Below are 26,579 nucleotides of genomic sequence, written 5' to 3'. Positions count from 1 at the left end.
CTTTGCGTTTTGATAACCTGTCATCCGCTGTGGTCCACTGCTCTGTCATTGTTTTAGATGCTGATACTTGCTTTATTTTGAAGACTGCGCTCACTCTCTCCTCCTCCTCTTTCTTTTGACCAGGCTTTGAGGAACATGTGAGGTAAAAATTAGAGGTAAAGGGTGATATTTCTTCATCTGACATGAAACAAATAACTTGCCCAAGAATCTTTGTGTTCGTGAATACGCGTTGGTGTGTGCCACTGGGGGTGGGTGGGTGGTTGTTGGTAGTGGTGGTGGTGGGGTTCTGTCAATGTTTTACATTTAATAAAATATACCAATTAAAGTTATTACAATCATATATATAAACATCTTTTGTTTTTGTGTTTTTCATCCTAAATTAAAAAAAAAAAGTCGGACATTTGAAACAGTGTACACATCATCTTTGCTCCTGCCACTCTTCCTGTCGTTAAGTCTCTGACTGCTAATTCTAAGGCTCCAGATGACTCCCACAGAGCCTGGTCTGAGTGCAGCGCACCGTCAGCAGGTATGGACCAGTGAGGAAGGCCCCAGGTTGAAAAGAGAAAGAGTGGAATGCAGTGGAAGGCCCAGGGGCTTTGGAGGGAACATGTGAGAGGTCTGGGTCTACTGAGAGCACCGTCCCACTTTTTAGGCTCCACCTCCTGCATCACTACAGATGCTCTCTCCTTTTACCCAAACCCCCTTAGTCCAGGGAACCCCTCCCACCCCCAAGCCTGGCCTCATCGGACCGCCTTGTGCTTTCCCCCGCAGCAGCCACACCTCTCCCCACACCGCAGGCAGGCGCGCAAAGGCAGGTAGCAGCACATGCAGGGCACGAAGAGCGACAGGGCCAGGAGGGCCAACCAGCGGGCACAGCAGAGGGGGTGTGGGTGGCCCCCCATCGAGTCATCACATGAGCAAGGCTCCCAGAACTCTCCCTCAGAGTCCGACATGCAGTGGTAGAGCAGACTCTCTGCACACCACACACAGGTCCACTGGCGCAGGCAGTGCAGGGCCGGGTCCGGGGCGTCTCTGCAGCGGCCCCGCCCATTTTCTGAAGCGCTGAAAACAGAGCGGCAGTACACACAGCGAGACGAGCATGACGAAGAGGCCTGAGGACACGGGCTGTCATCGTCGGGGGAGATCACGCCTTGGTCACCGCTGCTGCTGCTGGCCCCTCCTCCTCCTCCTCCTCTCTTACGAGTCCGTGAGCGGGGCGTGGCCACGGAGGTGTGGATGCAGCACGGGGAGGGCGAGCCTTTGCCCGTCTCCTGGGGCGAGCCGGCACCTGAGGACACGCCTGACACAGCGTTGGGCATGGACATGCAGGTGGGCGACGACGAGGACAGTCGCTGGGAAGCTTTACTGTCCAAGCTCACTGTCACGTCGCAGCCCGCCGTCCCCACACCTGTCAACTCCTTCTCAAAGCGAACCACACACAATTCTGACTTGTCCTGGTGGCTCCCTCCGCTACCGACGACCACGCCCCCAGTCAGTCCCCCGACCATAGTCCTGGTGGCCCCTGCCCGTCGGTAATCCTCATAACCTCTAGAACCCCACAGGTCTTTGCAAGGGTCCACGCTCCGAAGGTCCCCCTCTTCCAGCAGAGAAATTGTAGGTGAGAGGGGGGACAGAGGCGAGGAGGCTGGGGGACCCACAGGAGGAGTAGGTGGAGCAGGAGGTGGGGGTGGGGGCACCGGGGGATTCAACACAGCCGTCATTTGAGGGAGCTGGTGCTGTCCCGGCCTCGTGTGGATCTGTGGAAAGGGTATAGGATTACAGAGTGAGTCAGGAACAACATGTACTGTGGCAGCGGTTACAGAAGGTTTTTACCTCAAATGGGCGCAAATAGAAATTTAAAACTGGATAAGATTTCTTTCCATGTCAGATGGTCATTCTGAAGGCTGAACAAATGTGTCTCTGCTGTATGTGCAAAGTGAAAGGGACATTGTGGAAAAATGTATGGTATTGTCTCATGAAACTACCAGTATATGTTGTCAGACTTAAAAGAAACAATCTGAATCTGAATCAATCTGAAATACTGGCTTCAGTCAATAAATTCACAATTTAAATTTTCATTCACAGTTGATGCAGCTCATAGCACTTCGACGCGGGGGTCATCAGGAAATTAGTCAAACACAGCAAGCTCCAGCTGTGGATCTCAAGCATGTAATGTTAGCAAACCTAAAAAGCCTCAATACCCCTCTCAAAAACATCTCAACCTGAGAAAAAACTAAAAACTGCTTTAGGATTGGATTTAAAAAAAATTTGGCCAGTATTTTAAGTCTGTGCTGATGTAGTTACTATAACCAGCCATTTCTGGCCCTCATTAACGTCCTGGTGGCAGACGTTTGTCTTTACTCTAAGCACACAACGCCGTTGTTTCTTCTATTGTTTCTGCCGTGCTTTGTTTGGTTGGTGAAACGTCGCCAGTGGGTGCGTTAGATTGGTCAAACAGACTCATGTGACCGCACGCTAGGAAGAAGTCTCTCTGACAAACCAAAACAAATAGATAAAAATAAAAGTAGCAAGTGGAGTGTCACTCAATGTAGCGGAGTGAAAGTAACGTTTCTTCTTCACAAATATACAAGACAACTCTTGCAAGTACAATTTATCCAAAAGGTTATTAAAGTAAATGTAACAGAGTAAATACAGGGCGTTACTGCCCACCTCTGTTAATTGGATGCTCTAAATGGGAGTGCGCGAGTAAAGGGTTGTCCAGGGTCGATGTGTACAGGGTGGGACCCCCGCCTTTCACCCTGTGTCAGCTGGGATTTGCACCAGCAGCCCGGGACCCTCATGTGGAGAATAAAGTGATAAACAATAGATGGATGTTTCAACATTTTCTGTTTTAATTCTCCAGTATCCATCCATCCATCTTCTACCGCTTTATCCTGTACATCCTGGACAGGTTGCCAGTCTATCACAGGGCCGAACCAAGAGACAAACAACCATCCACTCTCACACCTACAGTCAATTTAAAGTGTCCAATTTATCTCCATATTGCATGGTTTTGGACTGTGGGAGGAAACCAGAGAACCTGGAGGAAATCCCCACACACACGGGGAGAACATGCAAACTCCATGTAGAAAGACCCTTGTTTCCGACGGGGTCTCGAACCCAAGAAGACCCAAGAGAGTGCTAACCACTACACCAACTGTGTGGCCCTTATCCAATATCAATCCAGTTATTTTGGCCAGTATATGACCAGTTACGACAATGATTGTTGTATCGGCTCATCCATAGATCCTTCAGTAACTTCCCGTCAACCATTGCTCTCCAATATTTACACAGGTTTACATATTTTACACTTAGTTCCTTTGAAGGTGGCGACAAAGAAAAAGCATGTGCTACCTGAGCAGGTGTCTGAGTGGTTACAGCATGGCTGGATCCAAAACTAAACTCCTCCGATCTCACGAAGCAGGTCGACGACGACTCACTCGTTACTATGGTGATGGGCTTGGGAAGCATCTCCTTTCTGCTGTTGGACGACGACTCACTTCCTGTATGGGACTGGCAGAGACTGCACGTCATCCAACACGTTAAAAAACACCGATAACTGCGTTGACTTTTTTCGTCAGACAGAAACCGCTTTCGACACTCACAGCTTGTCCGTCGTCCTCAGTGTCGGCCTCTTCTGGCGTGGAGGATGAGGGAGAGTCAGAGCCTTGGTGAGCAGAGGAGGAGAAGAGAGAGAAGGCTGAAGATTTTTCAAAGCTAATCAAACACAGCGAATGAAAAGCGTTTCCTTACACTACTGTAACTCTACCTCTGTCGAGCTTGTCGATGACAGTCTGCAGCCCCTTCTCAAAGGAGATGGCGTCAGCAGGACTCTGGAATGTAAGGCCAAACTTTCGATCCTCTACTCGCCAGTGATGGAAGATGGGGTTCACCTTATTGTACACTAACCCCCTCTGCACTGCACACTCCAACACCGGCTGAAGAACACAAACGGCAGCCACAGTGACATAGTTATTGTACCCTCCAAAGACATGCAGCGTCCCTCCCTGAAACCCCCACCCTCACACTCCACACGCATCTGCACAGTGGACAGTTATCACCAACACGCAGTCTTCTATAAAGTACAAGTATCTTACCAGAAAATGACTCTGGTGGAAGTAAATGGTTTGTATTTATATAACACTTTTCTAGTCTTGATGACCACTCAAAGCTGCTTTACACTACAGTTTTGCCATTCACCCATTCACACACACTTTCATACAGTGCAGCTACGTATGAGCAGCACATTTTCCATCACTCATCTTTCATACCCATTCACACACAGCCGTCAGGTTAAGTGTCTTGCCCAAGGACACATCGGCGTGTAGGCTAGCGGAGCCGGGAATCGAACCCACATCCCTTGCGTTGAAAGACGACTCGCTATTACTTCAGTAAAAGTCTTGACATTTACTGTACTTGTAAGGAACACTTTGCTGATTTGCATTTAGATTTGTATAACTAGAATAGGGGTAGTGTTTTTGAAAAATTGTGCTTCCCAACCTCAGTTTCCCTTGAGTTGAGAAATGTCTTCGTTCTTCTCTTTGTTACGTGCCCACCAGTGACACTTGGTCCTGTTAGCGTAACTGTTAGCAAAGATGGCGGACACTCTTTACATTCTGGGATTGAGGTCCCGTCCCCCTACGAGTGGGTCTAAAATTAGCGTTGCAGTTTCAATCCTCGGACCAAGGCTCGGACCAAGTGTCACTGGTGGGCATGTAAAAGTAAGTAAGTTTTAGAAGTAAAAGTATTTAAAAAGGTGAGGAGGGCAAGTTGTCTTTCAACTGGAAGGTTGTAGGTTTAATTCCTGGTTCTGCTGGTCTACATGTGTCCTCGAGCAAGACACTTAACCCGATGTTGCAGCGTGTGAATGGAAATGAAAGATGTGTGAAAGGGTGAAAACTGTAGTGTAAAGCAGCTTATCAAGACTAGAACAGCGCTATATAAATACAGAAACATAATACCAACTCTTCTTCTTATGTTCTTATTTGGTAGTAACAAGTAACAAAGATAGTTAGAGGAAATGTACTGGAGTAAAAGTAAAAGTTGCTAGAAATACAAAGTATTGTTACATTACAACACTGCCCACACGCGCACACACTCACCGCTCGATCTCGTAGCCGCTCCCCACGTATGATGTACTCCCTCCGTCCCCTGCCTTCGTGGCTCCGCCCCTTACATATGACCACATGACTGAGGCCGCCACCTCCAAGGGGCACCCAACCGCCACTGGAGTCATCACGTGTCATCACCACTGCACGAACACGCACACTATCAGGAGGAGAGTGAGCAGAGCGCCCCCGGGGGCCGATTAGAGAAACACAGTGACACAGAGACCGACTTCCACAGCCAGAGCACAAAAAGGAACACGTACTAAATTTCACTGAGATGACGATAACGTGATTAAATTCACACAAAGATGATGGAACAGACAACTTATCATAATGATTTTTAAATCAAAATAACACTCACAATAATCTATAGTAAAAACGGTTGATGTAAAAACATATAATAAACAATATAAACGTAGAGATAATGTGGTTGTTTCAGCCACTACATATAAAACTGGTATGTTTTTTGTAAAATCTACACATGGTTTTAACTATATATGAGTTTCCATACCATCACAAGTCTTTGCTGCAACTGTAAATAATGCTACTTGTGTATTTTTCACTGGAACTCAATGGCCACTTTATTAGGTACACATGATGTTCAGCTGCTATATCTGGTTTGGACATCAAAAATAATTCTTCATTTCGTTTGTTCTGGTCTGCGTTTGGGTCTGTGGCCAAAAACAAAAACCAATGAGATCAGCCACTTTATTTGGTACACCTGTTCAACTGATTATTTCAACAAATATCCAGTCAGCCAATCACAAGCCAGCAGCTCAGTACATTTAAGCATGGAGACAACGACCGGCTGAAGTTCAATCAGAGCATGACAATGAGGTAGAAAGTTGATTTAAGTGACTTTAAATGGAGATCCAAACCTGGTCCTGATCAGGCAGAACCTCATTTCTGAGGAACTGGTTACGTTTAGGGCTAAGATTTAAATTGTGACTATAGGTTAAGGTTAAAGTTATGATTGGGCATTAACTGGTTATGGTTAAGGTTGGGGATGACAGTTTGTTTAAGGTTGTTGAAAGGAATTAAATCAATGAAGTGTCCTGAGAAGAATAGTTACGTAAGCGTGTGTAAGTCACTTTATGGGGAAAAAAATTGTGTCCCGTAACATAAATTATTACATTACAAGATTGATTTGATTGGTTAGGATTAGGATTAGGATTAGGTAGTAATAGTAGTAGTCATAAATGTATGTAATAAATACAATACTACTGAAAAATATGCTACATCTCCCATTCAAATGCTGCTGGTATTTATGGTGTTAAACCATCTTTTTATTGTTTTGTTTTTTTCATATATATCTTAGTTTCCTTTAATCCAGATTATTCTAAATCCTGCACAGTCATATCCTACAGGGCTACTGTGACGACTGCACATGTTCAAACAGAAGCCTTAATTATAATAGAGAAGTTTAAAACCTAAGTTATCTGGTTAGTTCAACTGTCACTCAGCAGCTACATGAATGATTGAATAAATGAAACCTATATTCCCTTCTTGCACTGTGAGCATACAAACATTTCAAAAATGAGACAACATTGGAACATGGCATGATTTTAGAAATATCTAAATATCTTTCTTGTGATTTCTGAAATCATGCTAAGCTTTAAAAGTTTAAGAAAAAAAAACATAATTAAAGCACAGCAACAGTTCATGAAGGAGTATTAAAAAACACATTATATTAAATAATTATCTGACATTTATCGCGATAATTATCAATATAATTGCGATTATATTTTTGGTGTCTGGTCTGAAGTGTGTTGCCCTTTGTGAAAGCAGATTTTAGCCACACTAAAAAAAAAAGGAATGGAAGCAGAGGCAGCACAGAGAGAGTGAGAAGGAGGGAGGGAGGGAGGGAGGAAGAATGAGTGTTTCCCAGATAGAGATGTATCAATGAACGCACCCATTCTCCACCAGAGGCCCCTGAACATTCCTGCAACAACAAAATCAAACTCTGCCCTCTTTCACTCGTGCACCAGAATAATTCAGCCACATGTGAAGCACAGCTGCTGCTGTTGTTGTTGTTGTTGTTTTGACCAAATTGTTTACTTATTTATTATGATTGTCATGCAGACAGACGCTTCTTTTCTCCATTCCGCCCCTGCTGACCGCGCTCATTAACACACCCCGATATCATGTTAGGGTTTTTTTTTTATGAATGGGACACAGGAAGACGGGGCTCGATTTATACATATATGTGTGTGTGTGTGTGTGTGTGTATGCACTGTGCTTTACATATATATATACATATATATATATATATATATATATATATATATATATATATATATATATATATATATATATATATATATATATATAGGCCTATATATACACATTATTATATTTAGATAAGTATTATGATGATGAGGCCTAAGTGCACACACACACACACACAAAGGAAGAAAAAAAGGGAACGAGTGGGTGAGAGAGGATGAAGAGGAAACGAGAGATGGGGGGAGGGGGTCGATTAGAAAAGGGAAGGAGGAGAGGAGGGGGTGAGGTTGAGAGAGAGAGAGAGAGAGCGAGGAGAGGAGGAAAAAAAATCACATTTCATTCATAAAGTTTGGCTTTAAAAATCATAATGAAACCCCGAGACACGTTGATAAAAATCACAACGCCTCCATCCCTCCCTCGTTTCACTGTAGCCATGTCTTGAATGACGCGATGCTGGAGCCAAACTCGCCATATTTCGCCTTTTTTTTTTCTTTCCCCTCAACCTCCACACACTTTACACACACACGCACACACGCACACACACACACACCACACACACATATTTAAAATATTATTATTATCACCAGCCACGCAGTTCATGTTTAAAATGACTACATATGTATATATGATGATATAAAAACAGAGTGGATTCATTGTTGTGTTTAATGCTGTGCGTAAAGGTGTGTGTCAGTGTGTGTGTGTGTGTGTGTGTGAGCTATGTAAAAGCACAGATAGATGCACATGCAGGTGCTTCACGTTTATCACACAGTGGCGTGAAATGAGGGTGGATGCTGTTGATTCAAGACGACGTAATGGTGTTTTTATTCTCTCTCTGTAGAGCAGCGGCTGTGCTGATGTTAGTGCATGATGCTGCTGCTGCTGCTGCTGCTGCTGGGTTTGGTGGAACACTGATGGCGCTGCTCTCCTCTCTCCCTCTCTCTCCTGTCTTGTCTCGTGGCGGATGTGGTTGAATATAGAAAATATCTGCAATGTTAAAAATGAAAATATAAGGACTTACTCGCCCTCCATGGCTCGGTGTTGCCCGCCGCTTGCAGCACAGCAGCCCACCCCAGGGTCTCTCTCCTCTCTTTCTCTCCCTCCCTCTCTCTCTCTTTTTTATCCTCCTTTCAGGAAACACTCACTCACATTCTCTCTCTCTATCTGCTCTCATTTTTCCTAATCTTCCTCCCTCTCTCCTCCTCCTCCTCCTCTTTCTCTCTCCACCTTGATGTCGTTTCGGTGTATCAGGATAGGCTTGAGGTTGCAGCAGCCATTTTCCGCTGGCAGCATCCTCCCTCCCTTCCTCTCTCTCCCTCCCTCTCTCTCTCTCGCTCTCTCTCTCCCTTATCCCCTTCCTCACTCTACCTGCCACTGTGCCAACACATCCGCACTAATCATTGACAGCATCGTGGCTTTAGGTTTGTCCGTGTGTGACCATGTGATTTCAGATTGTTCAAACTGAGTTGCTGATATGTGCAGTGACGTGGGTGGTAGATAAATAACAATGGAAAATAATAATATAATTATTATTATTATTGTTGTTGTTGTTGTTATACAAAAAAACTAAAAACAAATGACCCCCAGTTGCTCCATTCATTATAAAACAAATCCTACAGTAGAACAAAAACACCACTGGCGTTTCATTTGCACGCTCGTTTGCGTTTCCATTCACAAAACTATACAACCTATATCACAGTGTTTGTGCTGCCACAGTAAATGATATTGTTTCCTAACAACGTGTATTATAAAGTTTTTCTCTGTTCAAAACAAGGGAAAAGGGACACAACCAACTGTTCCAACTGTATAGGATCCCAGTGTTTCAGCACCATGGACAGCAGTGTCTCTTAAAGACACAGTAGCTAACGTTTAATTTTTTATTTTATTTTTAAAAAAGAATGTGAATATCACTGAATCTGATATGAATGGGTTACTAATATGAATATGAATGAGTTACTAAAATAAAAAAAACTATAGCTACAACCCTTTGAGTATAGTGCACATTTTACGCTTTTCATTCTTAATTTTTTTGGTGATAATTTTGGCTTCATTTTGTATTTTTTGTGTTTGTGCATATGCTTATGTATTACTATTTTTATTTGATTGTGTTAATTTCAGCTCAGCTCCTAGAGAAAGGCTGAAATACACTGTGTAAAAAAACAAGAGTTAAACTCATACTGTTAAGTACAAAAAATGTCCCTTTGAAACCCATTCAAACTGCAGTTTTTTGAACTTCCATTAAAGTATAATACATGCATTTTATTATATTCCGGGTGTCAATCTGGGCTTTCGTTTTAGGAAGTGATCATTTTCAGTGCTCTCCACCAGATGGCGTCATTTAAGCCATATTCAGCATGGGTGGGGAAAAACATGCTATTTCCACGAGATGGCACTGTCATAAGTGTTGCTGCTACTTATTGATGTACCACTACTATTTTGCATGTGTTATTTTGAAAATAATTCATATTTTCTGTTTTGTTTTTTATTATTTTTAACTAAACACGTGATGACAAAAAACTGGCATTTAAGGGGTTAAAATCTTTAAAATAGGAAGAAGAATATTAAATAAATAAACAGTATTTGAGCAAATTTTTGTGCTAGTGGTATGTGTGTGACTAAAATTAGACCTGGGCCTGAGGATTAGGTCACTCACCTTACACAGAATCAACTTCCTTTTCCGAGCAAATTAAAGTAGACACTGAGCACCGTAGACATTGAAGTATTTTGCTACAAAATATAAAGATATGTTCATCATCTCAACACAAATTAAAAAATTACAAAATAATATTCTATATTTGAAATATGTATTTCTTTAATACATGCATCATTAATACTGGGGACATTTTCTTTTGAATTTGGTAGATGTGATTTTCTATGTTCTGGTGCATTTTTGAGATGGCCAGCTGGAGAAGGGCAATACATAAATTTGTTCTAGCTAAACCAAAAACAAAGTTGTAGGATAAAAAACATTCAACACCTAAGTCATGAGTTGTGCAGTTAAAAAAAAATCTAGTGGGGAAAAAAAGATTAATTTATTTCCCAGGTTTGGTCATTCCACTCTTTTATGCCTTTAATGTTATTCTAAATCAAAGTAAAATGGTCCCACAACTCGTCTTCCTACCCTTCAGGATGTATTTAAGTTAAAACAGCTTTAGATTAAACAATACGTATTTTAGGAATCTCACATAGCAAGCAAGTCCACATCATTTCCAGTGTAAAAATGAGACGAAACACCAGAAAGAACAGGTAGTTTTATAATCTTTTGTTTTGTAATTTGAGAAGCAAATAAATACAAGAATAGAATAGAATAGAATAGAATAGAATAGAATAATTGTGTTCTGGCTGCAAATGTTTGTTGTTGTTTTTAAAAAATGTACAACGTGAGGGTTAGCAAAACAAGCATTTTTAAGAATAATGTTAAAAACACTATAAACAACTCAACAATTTAAGCATGTTGCACAAAAGAGGAACGAATTATCAAACAGAATCAACAGGAAATATGTAAACAGATATAAACTGGTTTGCTTCCTTCTTCACACTCCATGGCAACACGAGTGTTTCACGACAGTCAGTTTAACGTATTACGGTGGCCGGTGTCGTACATTTTGCAGAATCACCATGGCGTTGAAAGAGACCGCTGGACTGTACGAAACACTCAAAACAGAGTGGAATAAGAAGAATCCAAACCTGAGTAAATGTGGCGACCTTCTGAGCAAACTCAAGGTAAGGTCCCTCGTCGATTATCGTCTTTGTTTGGTTCAACGACGAACCAGAAGCAGTCGGTTTATGAAGCGCTAGCGCTAGCATACGTAGCTAAGCTAACGTGGCTAATACTGCGTGTAGTTATTGTGTTTGGTAAACTATATTAATACCTCCTATAGTCATGTTATTACAACAGCAATGCTAAGTTGTCGCCGTTTATGCGACGAAACAATGAACACATTTAAAGTAATAGTAAACAAACAAAACAAATCATTTCAGTCAGTGTTGCTAACACGATAATGTCAATTCATTATCAAGTTAGCTTGTACCTGGATGTGACATATCAACATATCGGCTATATTTATTTTGTTATTGTTATAATATCCTAAATTTAAACACAAATTTAAAATTGCCTTTATAAGAACGTCCAGGTCAAAACAAACGGCACTGCATATAAGATGAGTTAGTCCGTGATTAATCCTGCAATGGGAAAGAGTACAATGTCATAGCAGCTAGGACAGTAAAGATAAAGGTAATAATAAATAATATAGATGCATTTTCACATCTCCGAATGTACAATAACGAAAAATATCTACAGTAAGATTTTAAAAAGGTAAAAAATAGAATATACATTGTAGACATTTCATAACATTACTGACTGATGAATTATACACATTAAAATTAAATACAAATTAAATGATTATACCACTAAGTATTACTGACATTTTCATTAAATATTGTACTTACCAAGGAATATAATCCTTAAAATACCAAAATGCAAGCCACTTTAATAGGCACACAGAGTACATATTAAATTGGCAGGTCTGCTTCAGTGTTCCATGTGTTGTGCATCTTGAAATGCACTTATTGTAAATTTCTTTGAATAAAAGTGTCTGCGAAATGACATATAATGTGATCATCTGCATCGTTATTTCATAACTGCAGCTTACTGGATGATGGATCTCTTTTTTGGACCATTGTCTTTAGTTCATTTGACACCAACAAACTTGCCATGTTCAAATTCACTTTAATTATATTTCTTCCCCATTTTGATGCCTGGTTTGAACTTCAGCAGGTTGTCTTGACTTGATGTGTACACACCTAAATGCATTGGGTTGTTGCAATGTCTTTTGGTGATTATATATTTGCATTAACAAGCAGTTGATCAGATGTACCTAATCCAGTAGGCAGTGAGGGCATCTTTATCTTAGATTTAGCATGTAATTAATGGTAACTCAAGAGACCCAGTACATTACATTACATTACATTACATTACATGTCATTTAGCAGACGCTTTTATCCAAAGCGACTTACAAAAGTGCATTTAAACATTTGGGTACATATAAGAGCTAGAAGTAAGTAAGAGCTTCAAGTAGAACAAACTATTAAGTGCTAGTCATAAGTGCGATGTACAAGTTTTTTTTGTTTTGTTTTTTTTTTGTTTTTTTTGTCGTCTTAGTACATGTGACATGTTGTAGGAAATAACACCAACTGTCTCTTTACAGGTTTCATTGCTGGAGCTGAACTTTTTACCTACCAGTGGGTCTGCGCTCACCAAGCAGCAGCTCATTTTAGCTCGTGAGTATAGGTGTCAAATTAAAGTTTCATTTATGGATCACTATTCGCCTAAGGAAACAAAAATCAACAGCAAAACTTTCATTAAATCAAATCAACGTCTGTCTTCCAGGAGATGTCCTTGAAATTGGAGCCTTGTGGAGTATCCTGAAGAAGGACATCCCATCCTTTGAGAGATACATGGCTCAACTAAAATGTTACTACTTTGATTACAAGTAATGTCCCCTTCAGATTCTTTTTTTTTTCATATTGTGTGGATGAATGTTCTGGTGTTTTGTTCACTTATTGATGTTTCTCTACGTTTCCTTTAAAGGGATGAGCTGCCTGAAGCTGCCTACATGCACCAGTTGCTTGGACTGAACCTTCTCTTCCTGCTCTCACAAAACCGAGTGTCTGAGTTTCACACAGAACTGGAGAGACTGAGCGCAAAAGATATTCAGACCAACGTGTACATCCGACACCCAGTGTCCCTAGAGCAGGTACTGCACTTTATCCAAAGCCAAAGCAGAAAGCTTTGTTATCGCTCTGTAATCATTCAGTATCATTTGGGGCTACAGTGATTAATTAATAGATGAGTAATTGATTACAAAATAATTTGACAGATATTTTGATAACCATCAAATCAATTTGAGTGTTTCAGAGTATTTTATAAATTAAGTCCTCTGATTTCATGTTCTTAAATGTGATTGTGTCCTAGTTTCGTTGCTCTACATGAACTGATTCTTTTAGAATTATTTATGGAAAAAAACCCTCATAGTTGCAGCCTTAATACGTTGATTACATGAATGTGCTGTCTTTAAGATTTTGTATTCACAAACACTGAAAAGTTGAAATGAGTAATTTGAAAATACAATAGTCCCTCAGACTTATGCCTGGTCTGTAGAATCTATATTATACTGACACAAAAGCCAGTCATAACTTGTGTGTTTGTGCCACCTTTAATGTATTATATCTTCTTGGTCATTTCAGTACTTGATGGAGGGAAGCTACAACAAGGTTTTTCTTGCCAAAGGCAACATTCCTGCTGAGAGCTACACATTTTTTATAGATATTCTGCTTGACACAATTCGGTAAGTATACATGGCAATTTCTACCCGCCTTATAGCAATGTAGTAATTATTTTTCCTTGTGAAAGAGTTGTTTGGTCATTATGTTATTTTAAATCCCATAGTATGATATGGTTTTAAAGTTGTGAGCTAAACACTTCTCTAACTTAATGAGAAAGTAATTTAAGATTCAGGCAAAGAATTGCTTGTCTGTCTTTTGGCACTGACCGTGCAATGATGGTGAGGAAAGTAGATTTTAAATTAAGTCAGATTTTTAGGTGTAATCCAAAAGACTACATAGAGACCTGATGAACACATGGTGTTTTATATTTGTCTATTTGTTGGCTTTTAAAGACGACTTCATCTAAATGTGTGACCTTTTTAATTGTAGTGATGAGATCGCAGGATGCATAGAGAAAGCATACGAGCAGATCCAGCACAGTGAAGCCACCCGTGTGCTCTTCTTCAGTTCCCCAAAAAAGATGACAGAATATGCCAAGAAGGTATGTATGTTTTAATTTGATCAAGAAGCAGAGGTGCAGACCTGATAACTTAATCTTTGCGTTTTGTATCTAAAGTTACATTCAATCCCAATGTTGGTAGGAGCAAAAGTGTCTATGACTTAAACAGGTAGCAAAACAAAATAAGCGTATAAAAACAAGGCAACAACAAAGAAATAAAAATCAAATAGTTAGGTCAAAATAGGCCAAAAAGTGTACAGAATGACATCTCTCTTCTCTTTTATTCAGTCATTATTACAAATTATGCATTTTTGTTCACAGGTAAATGTTGCCAAGTCACTAGAACTTAATTTTTCATCCAAATATTTTGTTTTTGTTTGTTGATTACCTGTTTTTAATGAAAAATATTGTATTATTATTGCATTGCAATGCAGGAGAGACAGATGATTAGCATTGTTTAATAACTGGTTATTCAAATTAAGCATTTTTTAGCTGCAACTAGCGATTCTTTCCATAATTGAGTATTTGTTTGATCCATAAAATGATTGTGTTTCCCAAACTGATGATGTTCTCTAGTGTTTTGTTTTGTCCACAAACCAAAATGATTCAGTTTGAATGATTTCTTTGTTAAATGGAGCAAAGAATCCAGGGAATATACACATTTAAGAAGCTGAATAATCAGAAATAGTGTTTTAATTAATAATAAAAAACCTCTAAAACCTAATAGTCAGTGATCAAAATAATATATTAATTAAGCATTCGATACAAAAACCATTAAAAGTTGCAGCCCTACTATTATTTGTTATCATCAAGTAAACAGTTATATATGAGACGACATAATTTATTGACTATCGTCCGCCCTGAATTCTAAAGATCAGCAGTCGACCTCTACTCTCCAGATTCTCACCTACGAATGTGCTTGTTCCCTCTGTTTCAGAGAGGCTGGAGTTTGAGCCAAGACGGCTGTTACTCTTTCACCAGTCAGCAGCAGCGGACAGAAGAGGTGACCATCCCCTCGACTGAGCTGGCACAACAGGTCATCGAATATGCACGACAGCTGGAAATGATTGTGTAATCCACCCCCAGGAACACACTCAGCTTTGTACAGACACACTCTGACATACGTGACGCCGAGCCACTCAAATGCAGCGTCCCTCAGTGGTTGGATTCTTATTCATAACTCGGATACATCCAGCGTCTGTTTTCCCATTTTCTTCTGCAGGTCTTACTGTCAGGCAGTTGGCTGTCATTTTAAAACACAGGGATCAAAATTAAAGGTTTTACAGGTGACCAGTCAGTTCAGCAGTTGCTACATACGAGGATTTCCATTTAATAAATACTTAAAAATTCTTTGAAAGTTTCTTACAACTGCACCTCCTGACTTTACAGCGTCACACAAATCTATCAACACAAATTCAAGCTCTCCTTTTTTTTGTATACAAAGTTCACTTTCTCGTTTGTAGAGCTCACACAAATGTATCGCCCTTGCCTTGTATCCTAGCAACTGACTTTGAATTGCCATTGAAGTTTGAGTGTTTTCTAAATGGTAATGCCTCTTCCTCTCTAGATGATGGTTTGTAATCTAGTTGATCTCACATAAAAAAAAAGAGTCTTTGTCTGCAATAAATGATTCAAAGACTAAACTGTTTGAATGACTCGTTCTTTATTTCACATTATTTAATGCTACTACTCCTTGTCCAAGAAAGAAAGTATTTTATTTTGAAAGGTTTTTCGTCCACTTGGGGGCTGATGAAGCTGCAGATGTTACTGTGGTGACACGAGGAGACTCACATTTGATATTTGACCACTCATAAACCATGAGGAAGTAGTGGGCAAAGATTTAGTTTACTGACTTTAACCAATGAGTGTGTGTGAATGCACAAGTACAATGATGTGATGGCGTTATATATGGAACACTTGAAGCCGGTGCAGTGTCACAAAGTTTGTTTTTATAGCCTCAAAATGTTTGTTTCCACCCCGGTACAGTATTTCCAAAGAAGGATGTTGACTTTGTGATTCATTAATGAGCTCAGTTTTGAATACTCCTCTAATTAAGCTGAGTGAACCTGAGGAAGCCACAAGGCACGTGGTTCACTCATGAATAAAACTCAGCAGAGCAGTCGGCTTTTACTTTTAAATGCTCATGTTTCTGTTAATGGTCCAGCTCTTGTATGACTTTTTTGAGTGATTTTGGTCGACATACTATAGTTTGACTTTTTGGTGTAATTTTGGAAGACTTATTATAGTTTGACTTTTTTGAGTGATTTTGGTCGACATATTATAGTATGACTTTTTGGTGTAATTTTGGTCGACATACTATAGTATGACCTTTTCTGTCAAAATTTGGACCACATACTAAAGCATGACTTTTTTGTCACAATTTGGCCCACATACTAACCTATGACTTTTTTGTCACTTTTTGACGACATACTAACCAATGACTTTTTTTTCACTTTTTGGACCACATACTAAAGTATGACTTTTTTGTCAAAATTTGGACCACATACTAAAGTATGACTTTTTTGTCAATTGTCAAGTATTTTGATAGTTTGAAGCTTTTTTCATTATTAAACAAGATTTCTGATTGTTTCAGCTTCTTAAATGTGAATGTTTTCTTTGTTTCTTTGCTCCATATTACAAAAAAATCATTGAAAGTGAATCATTTTGGTTTGTGGACAAAACAAGACATTTGAGAACCTCATTATTTCCAGGTTTGACAAACACTGATTATCGTTTTCTGACATGTTATGGACCAAGCGATTGCTCGATTCATCGAGAAAATAATCAACAGATTAATCGATTACGAAAATAATCGTTGCAGCGCTAATCATATGAGACGGTTACTATCTAGCACAATATCCAATAATTACAATTGTATAAAAGTAGACATTGTCAAAACATTGGGGCAACAACAGTTGACATTAATCATTTGTTTACAACAAACAAACTAAATTAATATTTTATATACCGTTTAAACAATTTATCTAAGAGATATTAGCTCAGTAAATGTGATTTTTTTGGGGGGGGGGTTTCATTGTTACCCTGTGACATATCTTTGTTCACAATGAGACACTCAGAAATAAGGGTGGACATTTTACACAAATCTAATTAAATAACTAGAATATAACATATTTAACAATTAGGAAAACATGCAATGAAGTTGCATATAAAAAATCTGAAGACATGAAGGAAAACGTACATTGTTTGATCACTAATTGTTCCCTTTGTCTCGATTAGGCTTAATACGATTTGAAAAATGCAGCAACAGAGTAGAAGTGACATTTGTATAGTTTGTTACATTCAGATGATAAATATAATATTGTTCAAACTTTTGATGTTTAATTAATTCTGTTCTACTTCAGTATGGGGAGCTCGTGTATAGACTTGATTAAATGAGACTCACAGCTGCTGCATGGCTCCAGTCTGCCATCTATGGCTGGACAGTGGAATGTGCAGTTTTCACTGCACGGCTGCCAGAAATCCTCCTGCCTCCACCAGATGTCACAACACTCCAGAGTCGATGACCTACAGTATTTTTATTTTTTTTTTTGTCCTCTTAACTCCAGGTTTGCTGTGAGGAATTCCCCATGTAAGCGTTGAGTGACGTAAGTGGAGACCCCGGTTTATGTTGAGTAAGCTTCATTGTTGGGGATGTCTGTCTCCGGTGTGTGTGAGGGAAGGGGAGGAGGAGAGGGGTCCCTCCTCTGCATGTTTAACCCATCACCGTGGCACCACTGTTATATGAGCATCAGATGTTTGAGATGGTTTATGACTCAGTGCTGCCTAATTACGTAACAGCTGGGCATTGTTCGGCTCTCTGAAATGTCGGGTAGCTCTGTGAGCAGTGACTTAGAAAGACAAGAGTAGTCGAGAGCCTTCATTTCCACATAAACATGTCGGCCGCACTGTTGTCACTGTACTTCACTTTTCTTTTTTCAACCTCCCACTTTCATTTTTTCCAGTGGTAAATCTTTAGTAAAGCAGAATCACACTCCAGTCCATCGGGGAATGCTGCTAAAAGTCTCTCAGAAAGGTATAGTGTCTAGATTCTGTGCATGTGCCTGAGGAACCTCAGTAGACCCTTGGAAAGGGGATATTAATAACGCTGAAGGCCCTCCCACCACATTCTTCACAAGTGAGTCACTGTATGCCAGTGAGCTGGGAGGAAAGAGCTGGTTTGCCTCTGTTTCTCATTTGTATTTCTTTCCATGGAGGAGTGGAACAAGAAGGCGGGGAGGCCACCCCTTCTTTCGCAAATATCTTGGAAGCCCTGTGTGAAGTGCACGCATCCCTACACGGGACACATACAGTATTTGTGCTCAACACCCTGTAGTTTACTCAGGATGGAGCCAAAAAAAGATTTGCACAAGGAAGCTACAGTGAGAGTTGTGAGCGTAAAACCAACCAGTGATGGAAGAGGGGGAGAGACTGAGAGGCTTTCAGATGGTGGGAATGAGAGGGGAAGTGAGGCTCGGAAAATGGTGGTATGGGGATTTGGCAGGCGAGAGTGTGAGTCACTGTTTATCTGGTCTGTCACTGAGACCAACTGAGCTCCATAGAAAAGAAAAGAGCCAAATTAAAACGCACCCGGCTGTTATTTCTGCACCGTGAACTTTATGTCGAATAGTGTTTCCTAACTGTTTCAAAACAACGGCGGCTACGGGACACAGTTGGAAAACTTTATTTGGTTACAATAACAGTTAACGTTGGTGGAGCTGTGTACAGTAGTCAGCAGTATATCAATCATTCAGTCTGGTTGAAAGGTTAACCTCAGCGTGTACCAAGGTCGCGCTCCTGCACATACGAAACGACAGCAACAATTACAAAAATAATAACAATATATAAAGTACGCACACACACAAAAAATATAAATGTGGCATGTAAAGCATCAGAGTGAAACGCGTTCAGGTTATTAGATATGTGCTGCCAGTTTGAATTGGAATTGATATCATACAAATCATGTGAATACAATTAGTTTGTGTAAAATAGTTTTGTTGACGATCATCTCACTGGAATGGTCAGGTCTGAAGTAGCATAATCTTGTTTGTGCCGCTCCAGTCTGGTCACTGCAGTGAGTGATGGATTCAAAGGTTTTTGTGGTATTTCTGTGAAAGCTATATATACTGAATACTGCTCAGCTGAGAGGGCGCCAGCTTTTATTCACCTCTGCTCAGCACACACAAGATGATATATCATTTAAAAAGTGCATAATAAAAAGCAAACTCTTAGGAGTCAAAGGGGGAGAAGCAGCCAGACCCATGTGACTTCTAAATACATAATCTGTTTTTTTTTTTTGTTTGTTTTTTTGCAAAGAGCCCTTGTTACAGTCTCAAGCATGGGACTAACACTTGAATACAATATTTCCATTGTACGAGGCCAAAATCAGTCAAAAGCATACAAAGCTTTTGACATGGGTCGAAAAGGAAAACAACAGCAAAGCAGAAGTGTGACAGCCAATTTAGAGAGTAGAGTCTCTGTCAGCTCGTGTCTATGCATCAGAGCCCTTCTGTCTGCGTTTGGACGGCGGGACCAGACGGTTGGGCAGCTCAGGTGGGAGACCATGGCCCTCGAGCTTGACCTCGATCAGGTGGCCAGCCAGGGCGAATTCTTCGTCATCCAACATGCCATCCCGATCCACATCTGACAGCTTCCAGATGCGGCACAGCACCGAGTTGGGTAGGCGGGAACTCACCATCCAGTTCTTAGCCTTGGTGCCGCTCAGTTTCCCCTCGTTGGGAGCGAGGTTGTAGAAGATCTCGTCGTACTTGGGCTTGTCTTTCGTCACCACCCAGTCCTCGTCCTCCTCCCCTTCACACAGCTCTCCGTTCTCCTCGGCGAAGGGGTCGCCCTCGCTGAATGGTCCGGTGCGGGTGCACAGGAAGGCTCCGCCCTGCACGCCCAGTTGCTCACCTGCTTCCAGCTCCTCCTGCCTCAGGAGGGGCATCAGCTTGGCGATGTCAGATGCCAGCAACTCATCCAAGGCCATCATGAGGTTGGGCTTCAAGGATTTGAACTTGGTGAAATCATGAACCATCAGTTGCTCCTTAAAAAGGGCAAAATGACAAAATGTTGTTGTATAGTTGTCTATTTTTATCCGTTTGTCTTTTACTACTTTTATTACTACCGGGTAAATATGTAAATCATTTTATATTAAGTTACAAATGCAGGACAAGGTAATGTGCGAAGGTTAAATCAATGTTTCAAAGGAGCTGCCCAGCAAATAACACAATAACACAATAACAACAAAGACATTGCATTCTTCTATGCTATTCTATATCCTTGGGGTGGGAACTGCAGTGTAAAATCACAACATGTTCCTTGATAAACGGCCCACGGTGACATCATGACACAGCTATTTTGTGATAATAATAATTATATAGAGATACATCACCGTGCCTGAATACAAAAAATAACCTCCTGAAAAAAGTAGAACGCAGGTTTTGGAGGCGTTACATACTGTACTTTTTACACATTTGCCTCGCAGATGTACTCAGTAGTGAAAACCATAAGGACTCAGACTTACCTGCATCTTAGTACAGTCTGGGAAGTCTCCAGGAGAAATGTTGTGCTGCAGCTGGATCTTGGAGAAAATAACTGGCAGCTGGTAGATCAGATTCTTCTTTTTATTATCCTTTCTGAAGAGAGACGGCATCTCCTGCTTCAGATAGCTGATGATGTGGGCATGGACCTGGGATTAAGAAAAGAACAGGAAAGGTTTCTTTAATCATTAATGCTACATTACTATACTACTTTTAAGACTTTTAAGATGTTGATAATACTTAAAGGTCCAGTGTGTGATACTTTATTGGCAGTTGAATTGAATGGAACACAACTGTATACTTTAAAATAAAAAAATGCTTGGTTTTTGTGGCCATATAATCAGTTATTTATATGCAAGGGTCACGCTCAAGAGGCAACCAGTTGTGTCGTCGCCCCTAAGGATTTGAACTTCGCTTTTAAAGGCTCAAGATTCACGATTTGACAGAAGTTTACACCTGTCACCTGTAACCAGACACCTGTTGGATGATACCAGCTGTAAATTACACTGGAGATAAAGTGTTGCACTTTATCATCTACTCAAAAACATTCGTCATTTTCCCTTAGACTTCCATTCAAACAGATCTATTTTTACAACCAGTGGAGTTGCCCCCTGGTGGCCATTCAAAAATATTCTTACTTACTACCAAAAGACTAGCCATCTTGTGCAGCCATGTTTCTACAGTAGCTTGAACAGACCAAACCAGCCAGAGTGAGTATTTTAAATGTTTTGAACCGTATTTCCCTGAAGGGTGAGCAGTCTCACCATTAGATGTCACTAATTCTAACACCCTGGACCATTAAAGAATACATCTGTGACATGCATGGTTACACACCCGGACCAGGCGCGCCCTCTTGACCAGGTCGTTGAGTTTGCGTAGGGCTGCGTTGCGAGGAAGGTTTTGGATGTCAGCAAACAGGTCCTCCTCCTCCAGCTCAAACAGCTTGCGGTTGTCCGTCACCATCAAGGGCTCGGACCAGAAGGAGCCGATGTAGACGCGCAGGACCTCCGGGGTGCCAAACACTTTGCCCAGGGACCACATGAGTGCACCGTACACCCGCATCAGCTGCTGGGTGCCCACCATGTCTGCCTTGTTGAGCACCACACGCAGTTTGTCCTCGTTGCCCTTCAGGGCACTGATGGCCTCGGAGAACTCGTCCGATATCTCTAGTTTATGGGCGTCGAACAGCAGGATGATGCGGTCCACGCGTTCTGCAAACCAGCGCAGCACAGCTGGGAAGTCGTAGCCTGTTTGGTTATGAAAAAGGAAAGTGGAGAATGTAAAAAAGAAATAAATAAATAAATGTGCATAAATGTCTCAGACAAACCAGGGCAGGATTAGGCCGGGGCGAGAGGAGCTGGTACAGAAGGTCAACACAGACACAAACCCTTCAACTCTTCTCTGTGTATGTTAAACCTACTAAAACTGCTTTACAGTCAGTTTAAGGTTTTAAGTCAACAAAAAAAGTCACCTGTGTGGTGATTTCTTCATCTGTGTCAACATGACCATTCTCCAAAATTGCTTGCTTTGGTTTGAGCTTGACAAGGTTTTCAGGTTTTTAAATATATCTGCATTAAAAAATTCAGATGCGGATACTTTGGATGAACCTACTGCTTGAGTAGTTTGCAAAGAAATAATTTGGAAACCACAAACTAGACGTCGAATGGTATGGGTTTCACTATGGCCATTAAAATCTGCAACTGATAGCCGATATATGATGCCAATTTTTAAATAAACTAAATGTTAAAGTAATGAAACGGGTCAACAAAGAATTCACCTTTGTCAAATAAACCTTTGAATGAGTATTTTAGCAGAATGTTTACGTTTCAGAGATCAGAATGTGTAAAATTACATTTAAAATAAGTGATTAACGTACAGTTACGTACAATATTATTAAATATGTGACAAAAATCTGCCTCTACCGCACATATCACCCTGTCCACCTCTGTTATATTGTGGTGGAGGATAAAAAACTCACAGACAAAATGTCAGCAGATAAAACCAAAAACCATCAGTGTGGCTGAAAGCCGCAGTCTCCTTCATAATATGGATTCACTCGCTGTTTTGACTCGTTAGTTGCTCATGCAGATTGACATGAATGTTTGGGTTATTTGAAGAGTGGATGGACAGAAAAAATGGGGGAAACCTACAATGAGATGATGGTGATAGTTACTGCATTTCTGTGAGGTTCACTCCTCCAGATGTGCTGACAGAGTTTCTTGTCAGTGTTATTTCTGTTCCTGATTAGGATTTTATGGCTGCTTAGTGCTCCACTGACATGTTCTCTTGCCCTGCTGCTGCCAAGTGTTATTGTGACAGAGCAAACTGGTCCCAGGAGTTAGCCAGGCGTGGCAAGGAGATGAGTTTGTGAGTTGACGCTCGGGGATGTGTGTCTCTGCAGCCCCCCATATCCCTCCTCTCACCTTTGTTACCTCCCTCACCTCGGCTCACTCTCTGCTTGGCCCCGGACAGGATTCCCGGTGTGTCAATAATGCTGATGCTCTCCAGGACCTGGTTGGGCATCTGGGCGCACTGGAACCTAGTAATTTCATAGGAAAACAGGAGAAAAGGCACATGAACGATGACGAGACACAAGTTCAGGAAGGTCACGTTTGTTTGGAACACCGCCAGTGTCGCTTGAAAAGAATGTGAATCATGTGCAAAATGGTTAACTCTTATCAAAGAGGCTAATGTGATTCAAGGAGCAGATTGGACGCTGTCCTCTCCAGGGTCCCCTCCCCACCCCTCACTCTGCAGGCCATTGTGTGCTAGTAGGCCTCTCATTGCTCTGGGCTTCCTGAAGGAAAATGACCACTAGTGCCAGAATCAAACAATAAGTCCTGCTAACGATGTGTGGCTTAGAACAACAACGACGCTTCCTGTCACTTATGAACTTAACGAGCCCACTGGCTCGCAGGACAGGAAGTCGACGCAAAGAGGAGAGACGCAAACACGGTCGCAAACACACCCTACAGAGGGACGGGAGGGGGGCTCTGCTGGAAAACTGGCATCACAGCTCCATGTTGGAGATTCATTAGCAGGAGCACTGCAAGTTCCTGTTCCTTCTGGACTGCATGTCCGTGCTACTATTCCCTTATATGACCTTCTTAGTTTAAAACCGTGGAAAAATATACAGTGGAAACCTGGGAGTCAAGAACGTAACCTTAGGTGTCAAGGCTTTCTCTTACAGGCCTCACACAGTCCGTGACTTCATGTGTTTGTCTTTGCCCCGAGAGCCAGTGGAGGCCTCTGACCTCAACTTTGAGCTTGTGTACATCGCAGTTCCTCTCCGAGTACATCAGCTTTCACCAGGCTCTCGGGTGATATCGCTCCCTTTCTCAGTTTTTCCACAAATAAGCCAAGCGCCTCCCTGCTCTGAAATTTGGCACAAGGTCTTGAAATTCCATCGAGCTGAAAAACCTTCTGTTATCACTCCTTCCTTGTTTGGACTCCCTCTGTTCATGTCGTGCTGATCTGTATCTGGCTCCCTTCATGTTTATGTAAAAGCCCAGCTGCTCTCACCTGTTGAGGAAGGTGTTTCCAAATGGATTTAGTTTGCGGAACGGCTTGTTGGGGTCCACAATGAGGGCGTTCCCGGGGATGACCCCCTCCACCTCCCCATGCATGATGGCAGTGAAGCAATCCGTGGTAGGTTCAGGTCCAATCCTGCTTCCAGGAATATCCTGCTCCAGTAAATACCTGTCAGCCACACAGATAGCTTTTATATATTCACTCTTTAAATAAATGTAGCAAATAAAAGGCAACGGTTGATGCAAATGCTCTAAAATGACTTACTTGATGAATGTCGTCTTCCCCGTAGAGTACTGCCCCACCACCAGCACCATAGGCTTGTTGTCAAAATCTGCATCCTCCAGACTGGCGGAGTGGAAATCATGGAAACCGTAGTACTGCTCCAGAGGCAGCAGCTTCTTTCGATACAGAGACTTTAGGCCTTCTGTCACAGTGCGGATCACCTCTGGTGCCTTTTTCACATTTTTCCTCCCCCAGCGTGACATGTTGATAGACTAATGTGATTGTGAGCCTCTTACAAAAATCAGAGATCGAGCTGGGTTTGTTTTCTGGGGCCGTATTTCCTGTGTCTGAGCCCTGGAAAATCTTCAGGTGTTTCCTGTATATATGTGACCGCTGCTCTCTTGTCCTTGAAATCTGCTCTGCACACGACGCAGGGAGCCACAGGGGTGATGCCTCTTTTGAAGTCTGGGTCTTCCTTTTTTGAAAACAACTTTTATTCCCTGGAAAGACAGAAAAGGAGGAGAGAAGATCAAGTGAGATTAATCCAGAGGGCAAAACATTTCTCAGTTTTTAGTGAAGCTGGTGATTGGGATCTGCCGCAACCTAAAGTGAGGAAGAGTAAGCCTCAGCCCAACAAGAAGTTGGCCACACATTGTCAGTGCATGCCTGGAAAAAAATTTAGTGTTCACGTTGGAAAATTCACAAACCCAGCCCTGCGTGAGGGATCGCACAGCTCATTTCTCTATAGTGAAGTGAGTAAGACATTCCTCTTACCCCCCTCCTGCTGGAACATAAAATATGTGCATAGTTCAAGTGAGGAAAAGACATCTTAGTTTATACATGGAAAAAAACAATTTAACCCCCAAGTAGCGGTCTTTCCTTTCCACTGGAGGCTTTATACACACAAAAGTGGATCAGGAATTGAAGTTGAAGCTCAACTTGACACAAAAGACTCAAGAGTGAGACACGCATCAGCAGATGGTAACTTGTCTTGAAGAGCTTCTCGCTGAAGAAAAAAAAAACCCATCTGAACACAGATTAAAAGAAATATGCCCACAGGAGAGAAAGCAATGCTGTACTGACATGTCACAAGACCTGTGTGGACAGAGTTCCTATCAAAATGGCGAACCCCAGGGATCTACATTAAATGCGTTTTGCCCACCATTTCATTATAATAATAGCGTGCCAGAAGAGCTGCGCGAGTTAAAAACTGACTTACAGGCTTCCTGTAACATTTAATGGTTTGGTTGACGTTGACATTTACTGAAGTTAAAGAAATTCTCTGTGGGTTTGTGCACCACAACTGGAACAGATTTGGACGTGGAAAAAGGAATTCATCAATTCAGCCTGCAGGAGCAACACGTACAAGAGGGTATTACTAAATATCCAAATGAAGAAATGGGGTGGGGGGGTGTTCACCAGAACTTCTGACAGTTTATAAAAAAGTTTCAGTGTATTCAATCCTCAGTTATAACCTATAATCTTTACTCGCCACATGCCCACAATGGCTTAATTTGCTCTTCTGCATCTGAACCTGGATATACAAGTTAACGTTCAAACTCAGTCTGATCATTAAATCCAAACATAAAGCTTGAAAAATAGTATTTACCTCGTTGCTGTGGCGCACAGACTTCTTCAAGCACTGTAAACCTCTCTCCTGCTCCCAGGAGTGTGGAAAATATTTTGACTGGAGGACACAAAAGCAGTCAGTCTTCTGGTGGAGTTGCAGCTACTCGCATGGGTGTACACCGAACAGCAAATAGAAAACCTCGGTGGAGTGTCCAACGCAGCACAGTTTTACAGAGGATCCTTCTTCTCCAGGGGTTTTAATGTATTTCAGATGAGCTCCAGATCTGGCAAAGGTCTTTACTCTCTCTGCCTGCTGCGAGAGCACACAACTCACACAGACTTCACAAACGTCTCAGTGCTGAATGCACCTCCTCCTCTTCCAGGGATGCCTGGCAACACTGTGGGCAGCACTAACACTCTGCTCAGGGCAGGGATGAGCTGTGGTCAGAGGGTGTGGAGCTGGAGGAAGGGGGGGGGATAAATAATTTGGGTGGAGTCTTTATTTTAACATGACATAACCTCACAGTCATCACTCATTAATTAGGATGATAAACACAATCTTATGCTGCTCCCTCCAGCTGTGGCTTCTTATCTCCTCCACAT

General features: G+C 41.5%; 3 protein-coding genes across 3 annotated transcripts; 1 reads left to right on the top strand and 2 right to left on the bottom strand.

Annotated features, from left to right (window-relative positions):
• Nucleotides 1–379: 379 nt before the first annotated feature.
• spred3 (sprouty related EVH1 domain containing 3) lies at nucleotides 380–8,450 on the bottom strand. The gene is made up of 6 exons (XM_044032100.1): nucleotides 8,353–8,450; nucleotides 5,103–5,268; nucleotides 3,770–3,938; nucleotides 3,606–3,667; nucleotides 3,355–3,513; nucleotides 380–1,757 (listed from the first exon to the last, which is right to left on the bottom strand). The coding sequence occupies exons 1-6, from the start codon at nucleotides 8,361–8,363 to the stop codon at nucleotides 741–743; spliced, it is 1,584 nt and encodes a 527-aa protein (XP_043888035.1). The 5' UTR covers nucleotides 8,364–8,450; the 3' UTR covers nucleotides 380–740.
• A 2,452-nt stretch (nucleotides 8,451–10,902) lies between these two features.
• psmd8 (proteasome 26S subunit, non-ATPase 8) lies at nucleotides 10,903–15,758 on the top strand. Its single transcript, XM_044031323.1, has 7 exons — nucleotides 10,903–11,054; nucleotides 12,539–12,611; nucleotides 12,721–12,823; nucleotides 12,922–13,087; nucleotides 13,578–13,678; nucleotides 14,046–14,157; nucleotides 15,053–15,758. The coding sequence occupies exons 1-7, from the start codon at nucleotides 10,950–10,952 to the stop codon at nucleotides 15,188–15,190; spliced, it is 798 nt and encodes a 265-aa protein (XP_043887258.1). The 5' UTR covers nucleotides 10,903–10,949; the 3' UTR covers nucleotides 15,191–15,758.
• A 3,022-nt stretch (nucleotides 15,759–18,780) lies between these two features.
• On the bottom strand, nucleotides 18,781–26,398 carry ehd2b (EH-domain containing 2b). Its single transcript, XM_044031653.1, has 7 exons — nucleotides 26,017–26,398; nucleotides 24,450–24,907; nucleotides 24,177–24,353; nucleotides 23,096–23,193; nucleotides 21,489–21,901; nucleotides 20,639–20,803; nucleotides 18,781–20,158 (listed from the first exon to the last, which is right to left on the bottom strand). Exons 2-7 carry the CDS (start codon nucleotides 24,668–24,670, stop codon nucleotides 19,604–19,606), a joined length of 1,629 nt encoding a protein of 542 aa, XP_043887588.1. The 5' UTR covers nucleotides 24,671–24,907; nucleotides 26,017–26,398; the 3' UTR covers nucleotides 18,781–19,603.
• Nucleotides 26,399–26,579: the final 181 nt, after the last annotated feature.

The sequence above is a fragment of the Solea senegalensis genome, linkage group LG8 (assembly GCF_019176455.1).
Source record: "Solea senegalensis isolate Sse05_10M linkage group LG8, IFAPA_SoseM_1, whole genome shotgun sequence".
NCBI lineage: Eukaryota > Metazoa > Chordata > Actinopteri > Pleuronectiformes > Soleidae > Solea > Solea senegalensis.
This window is presented reverse-complemented; position numbering and strand designations above follow the sequence as displayed.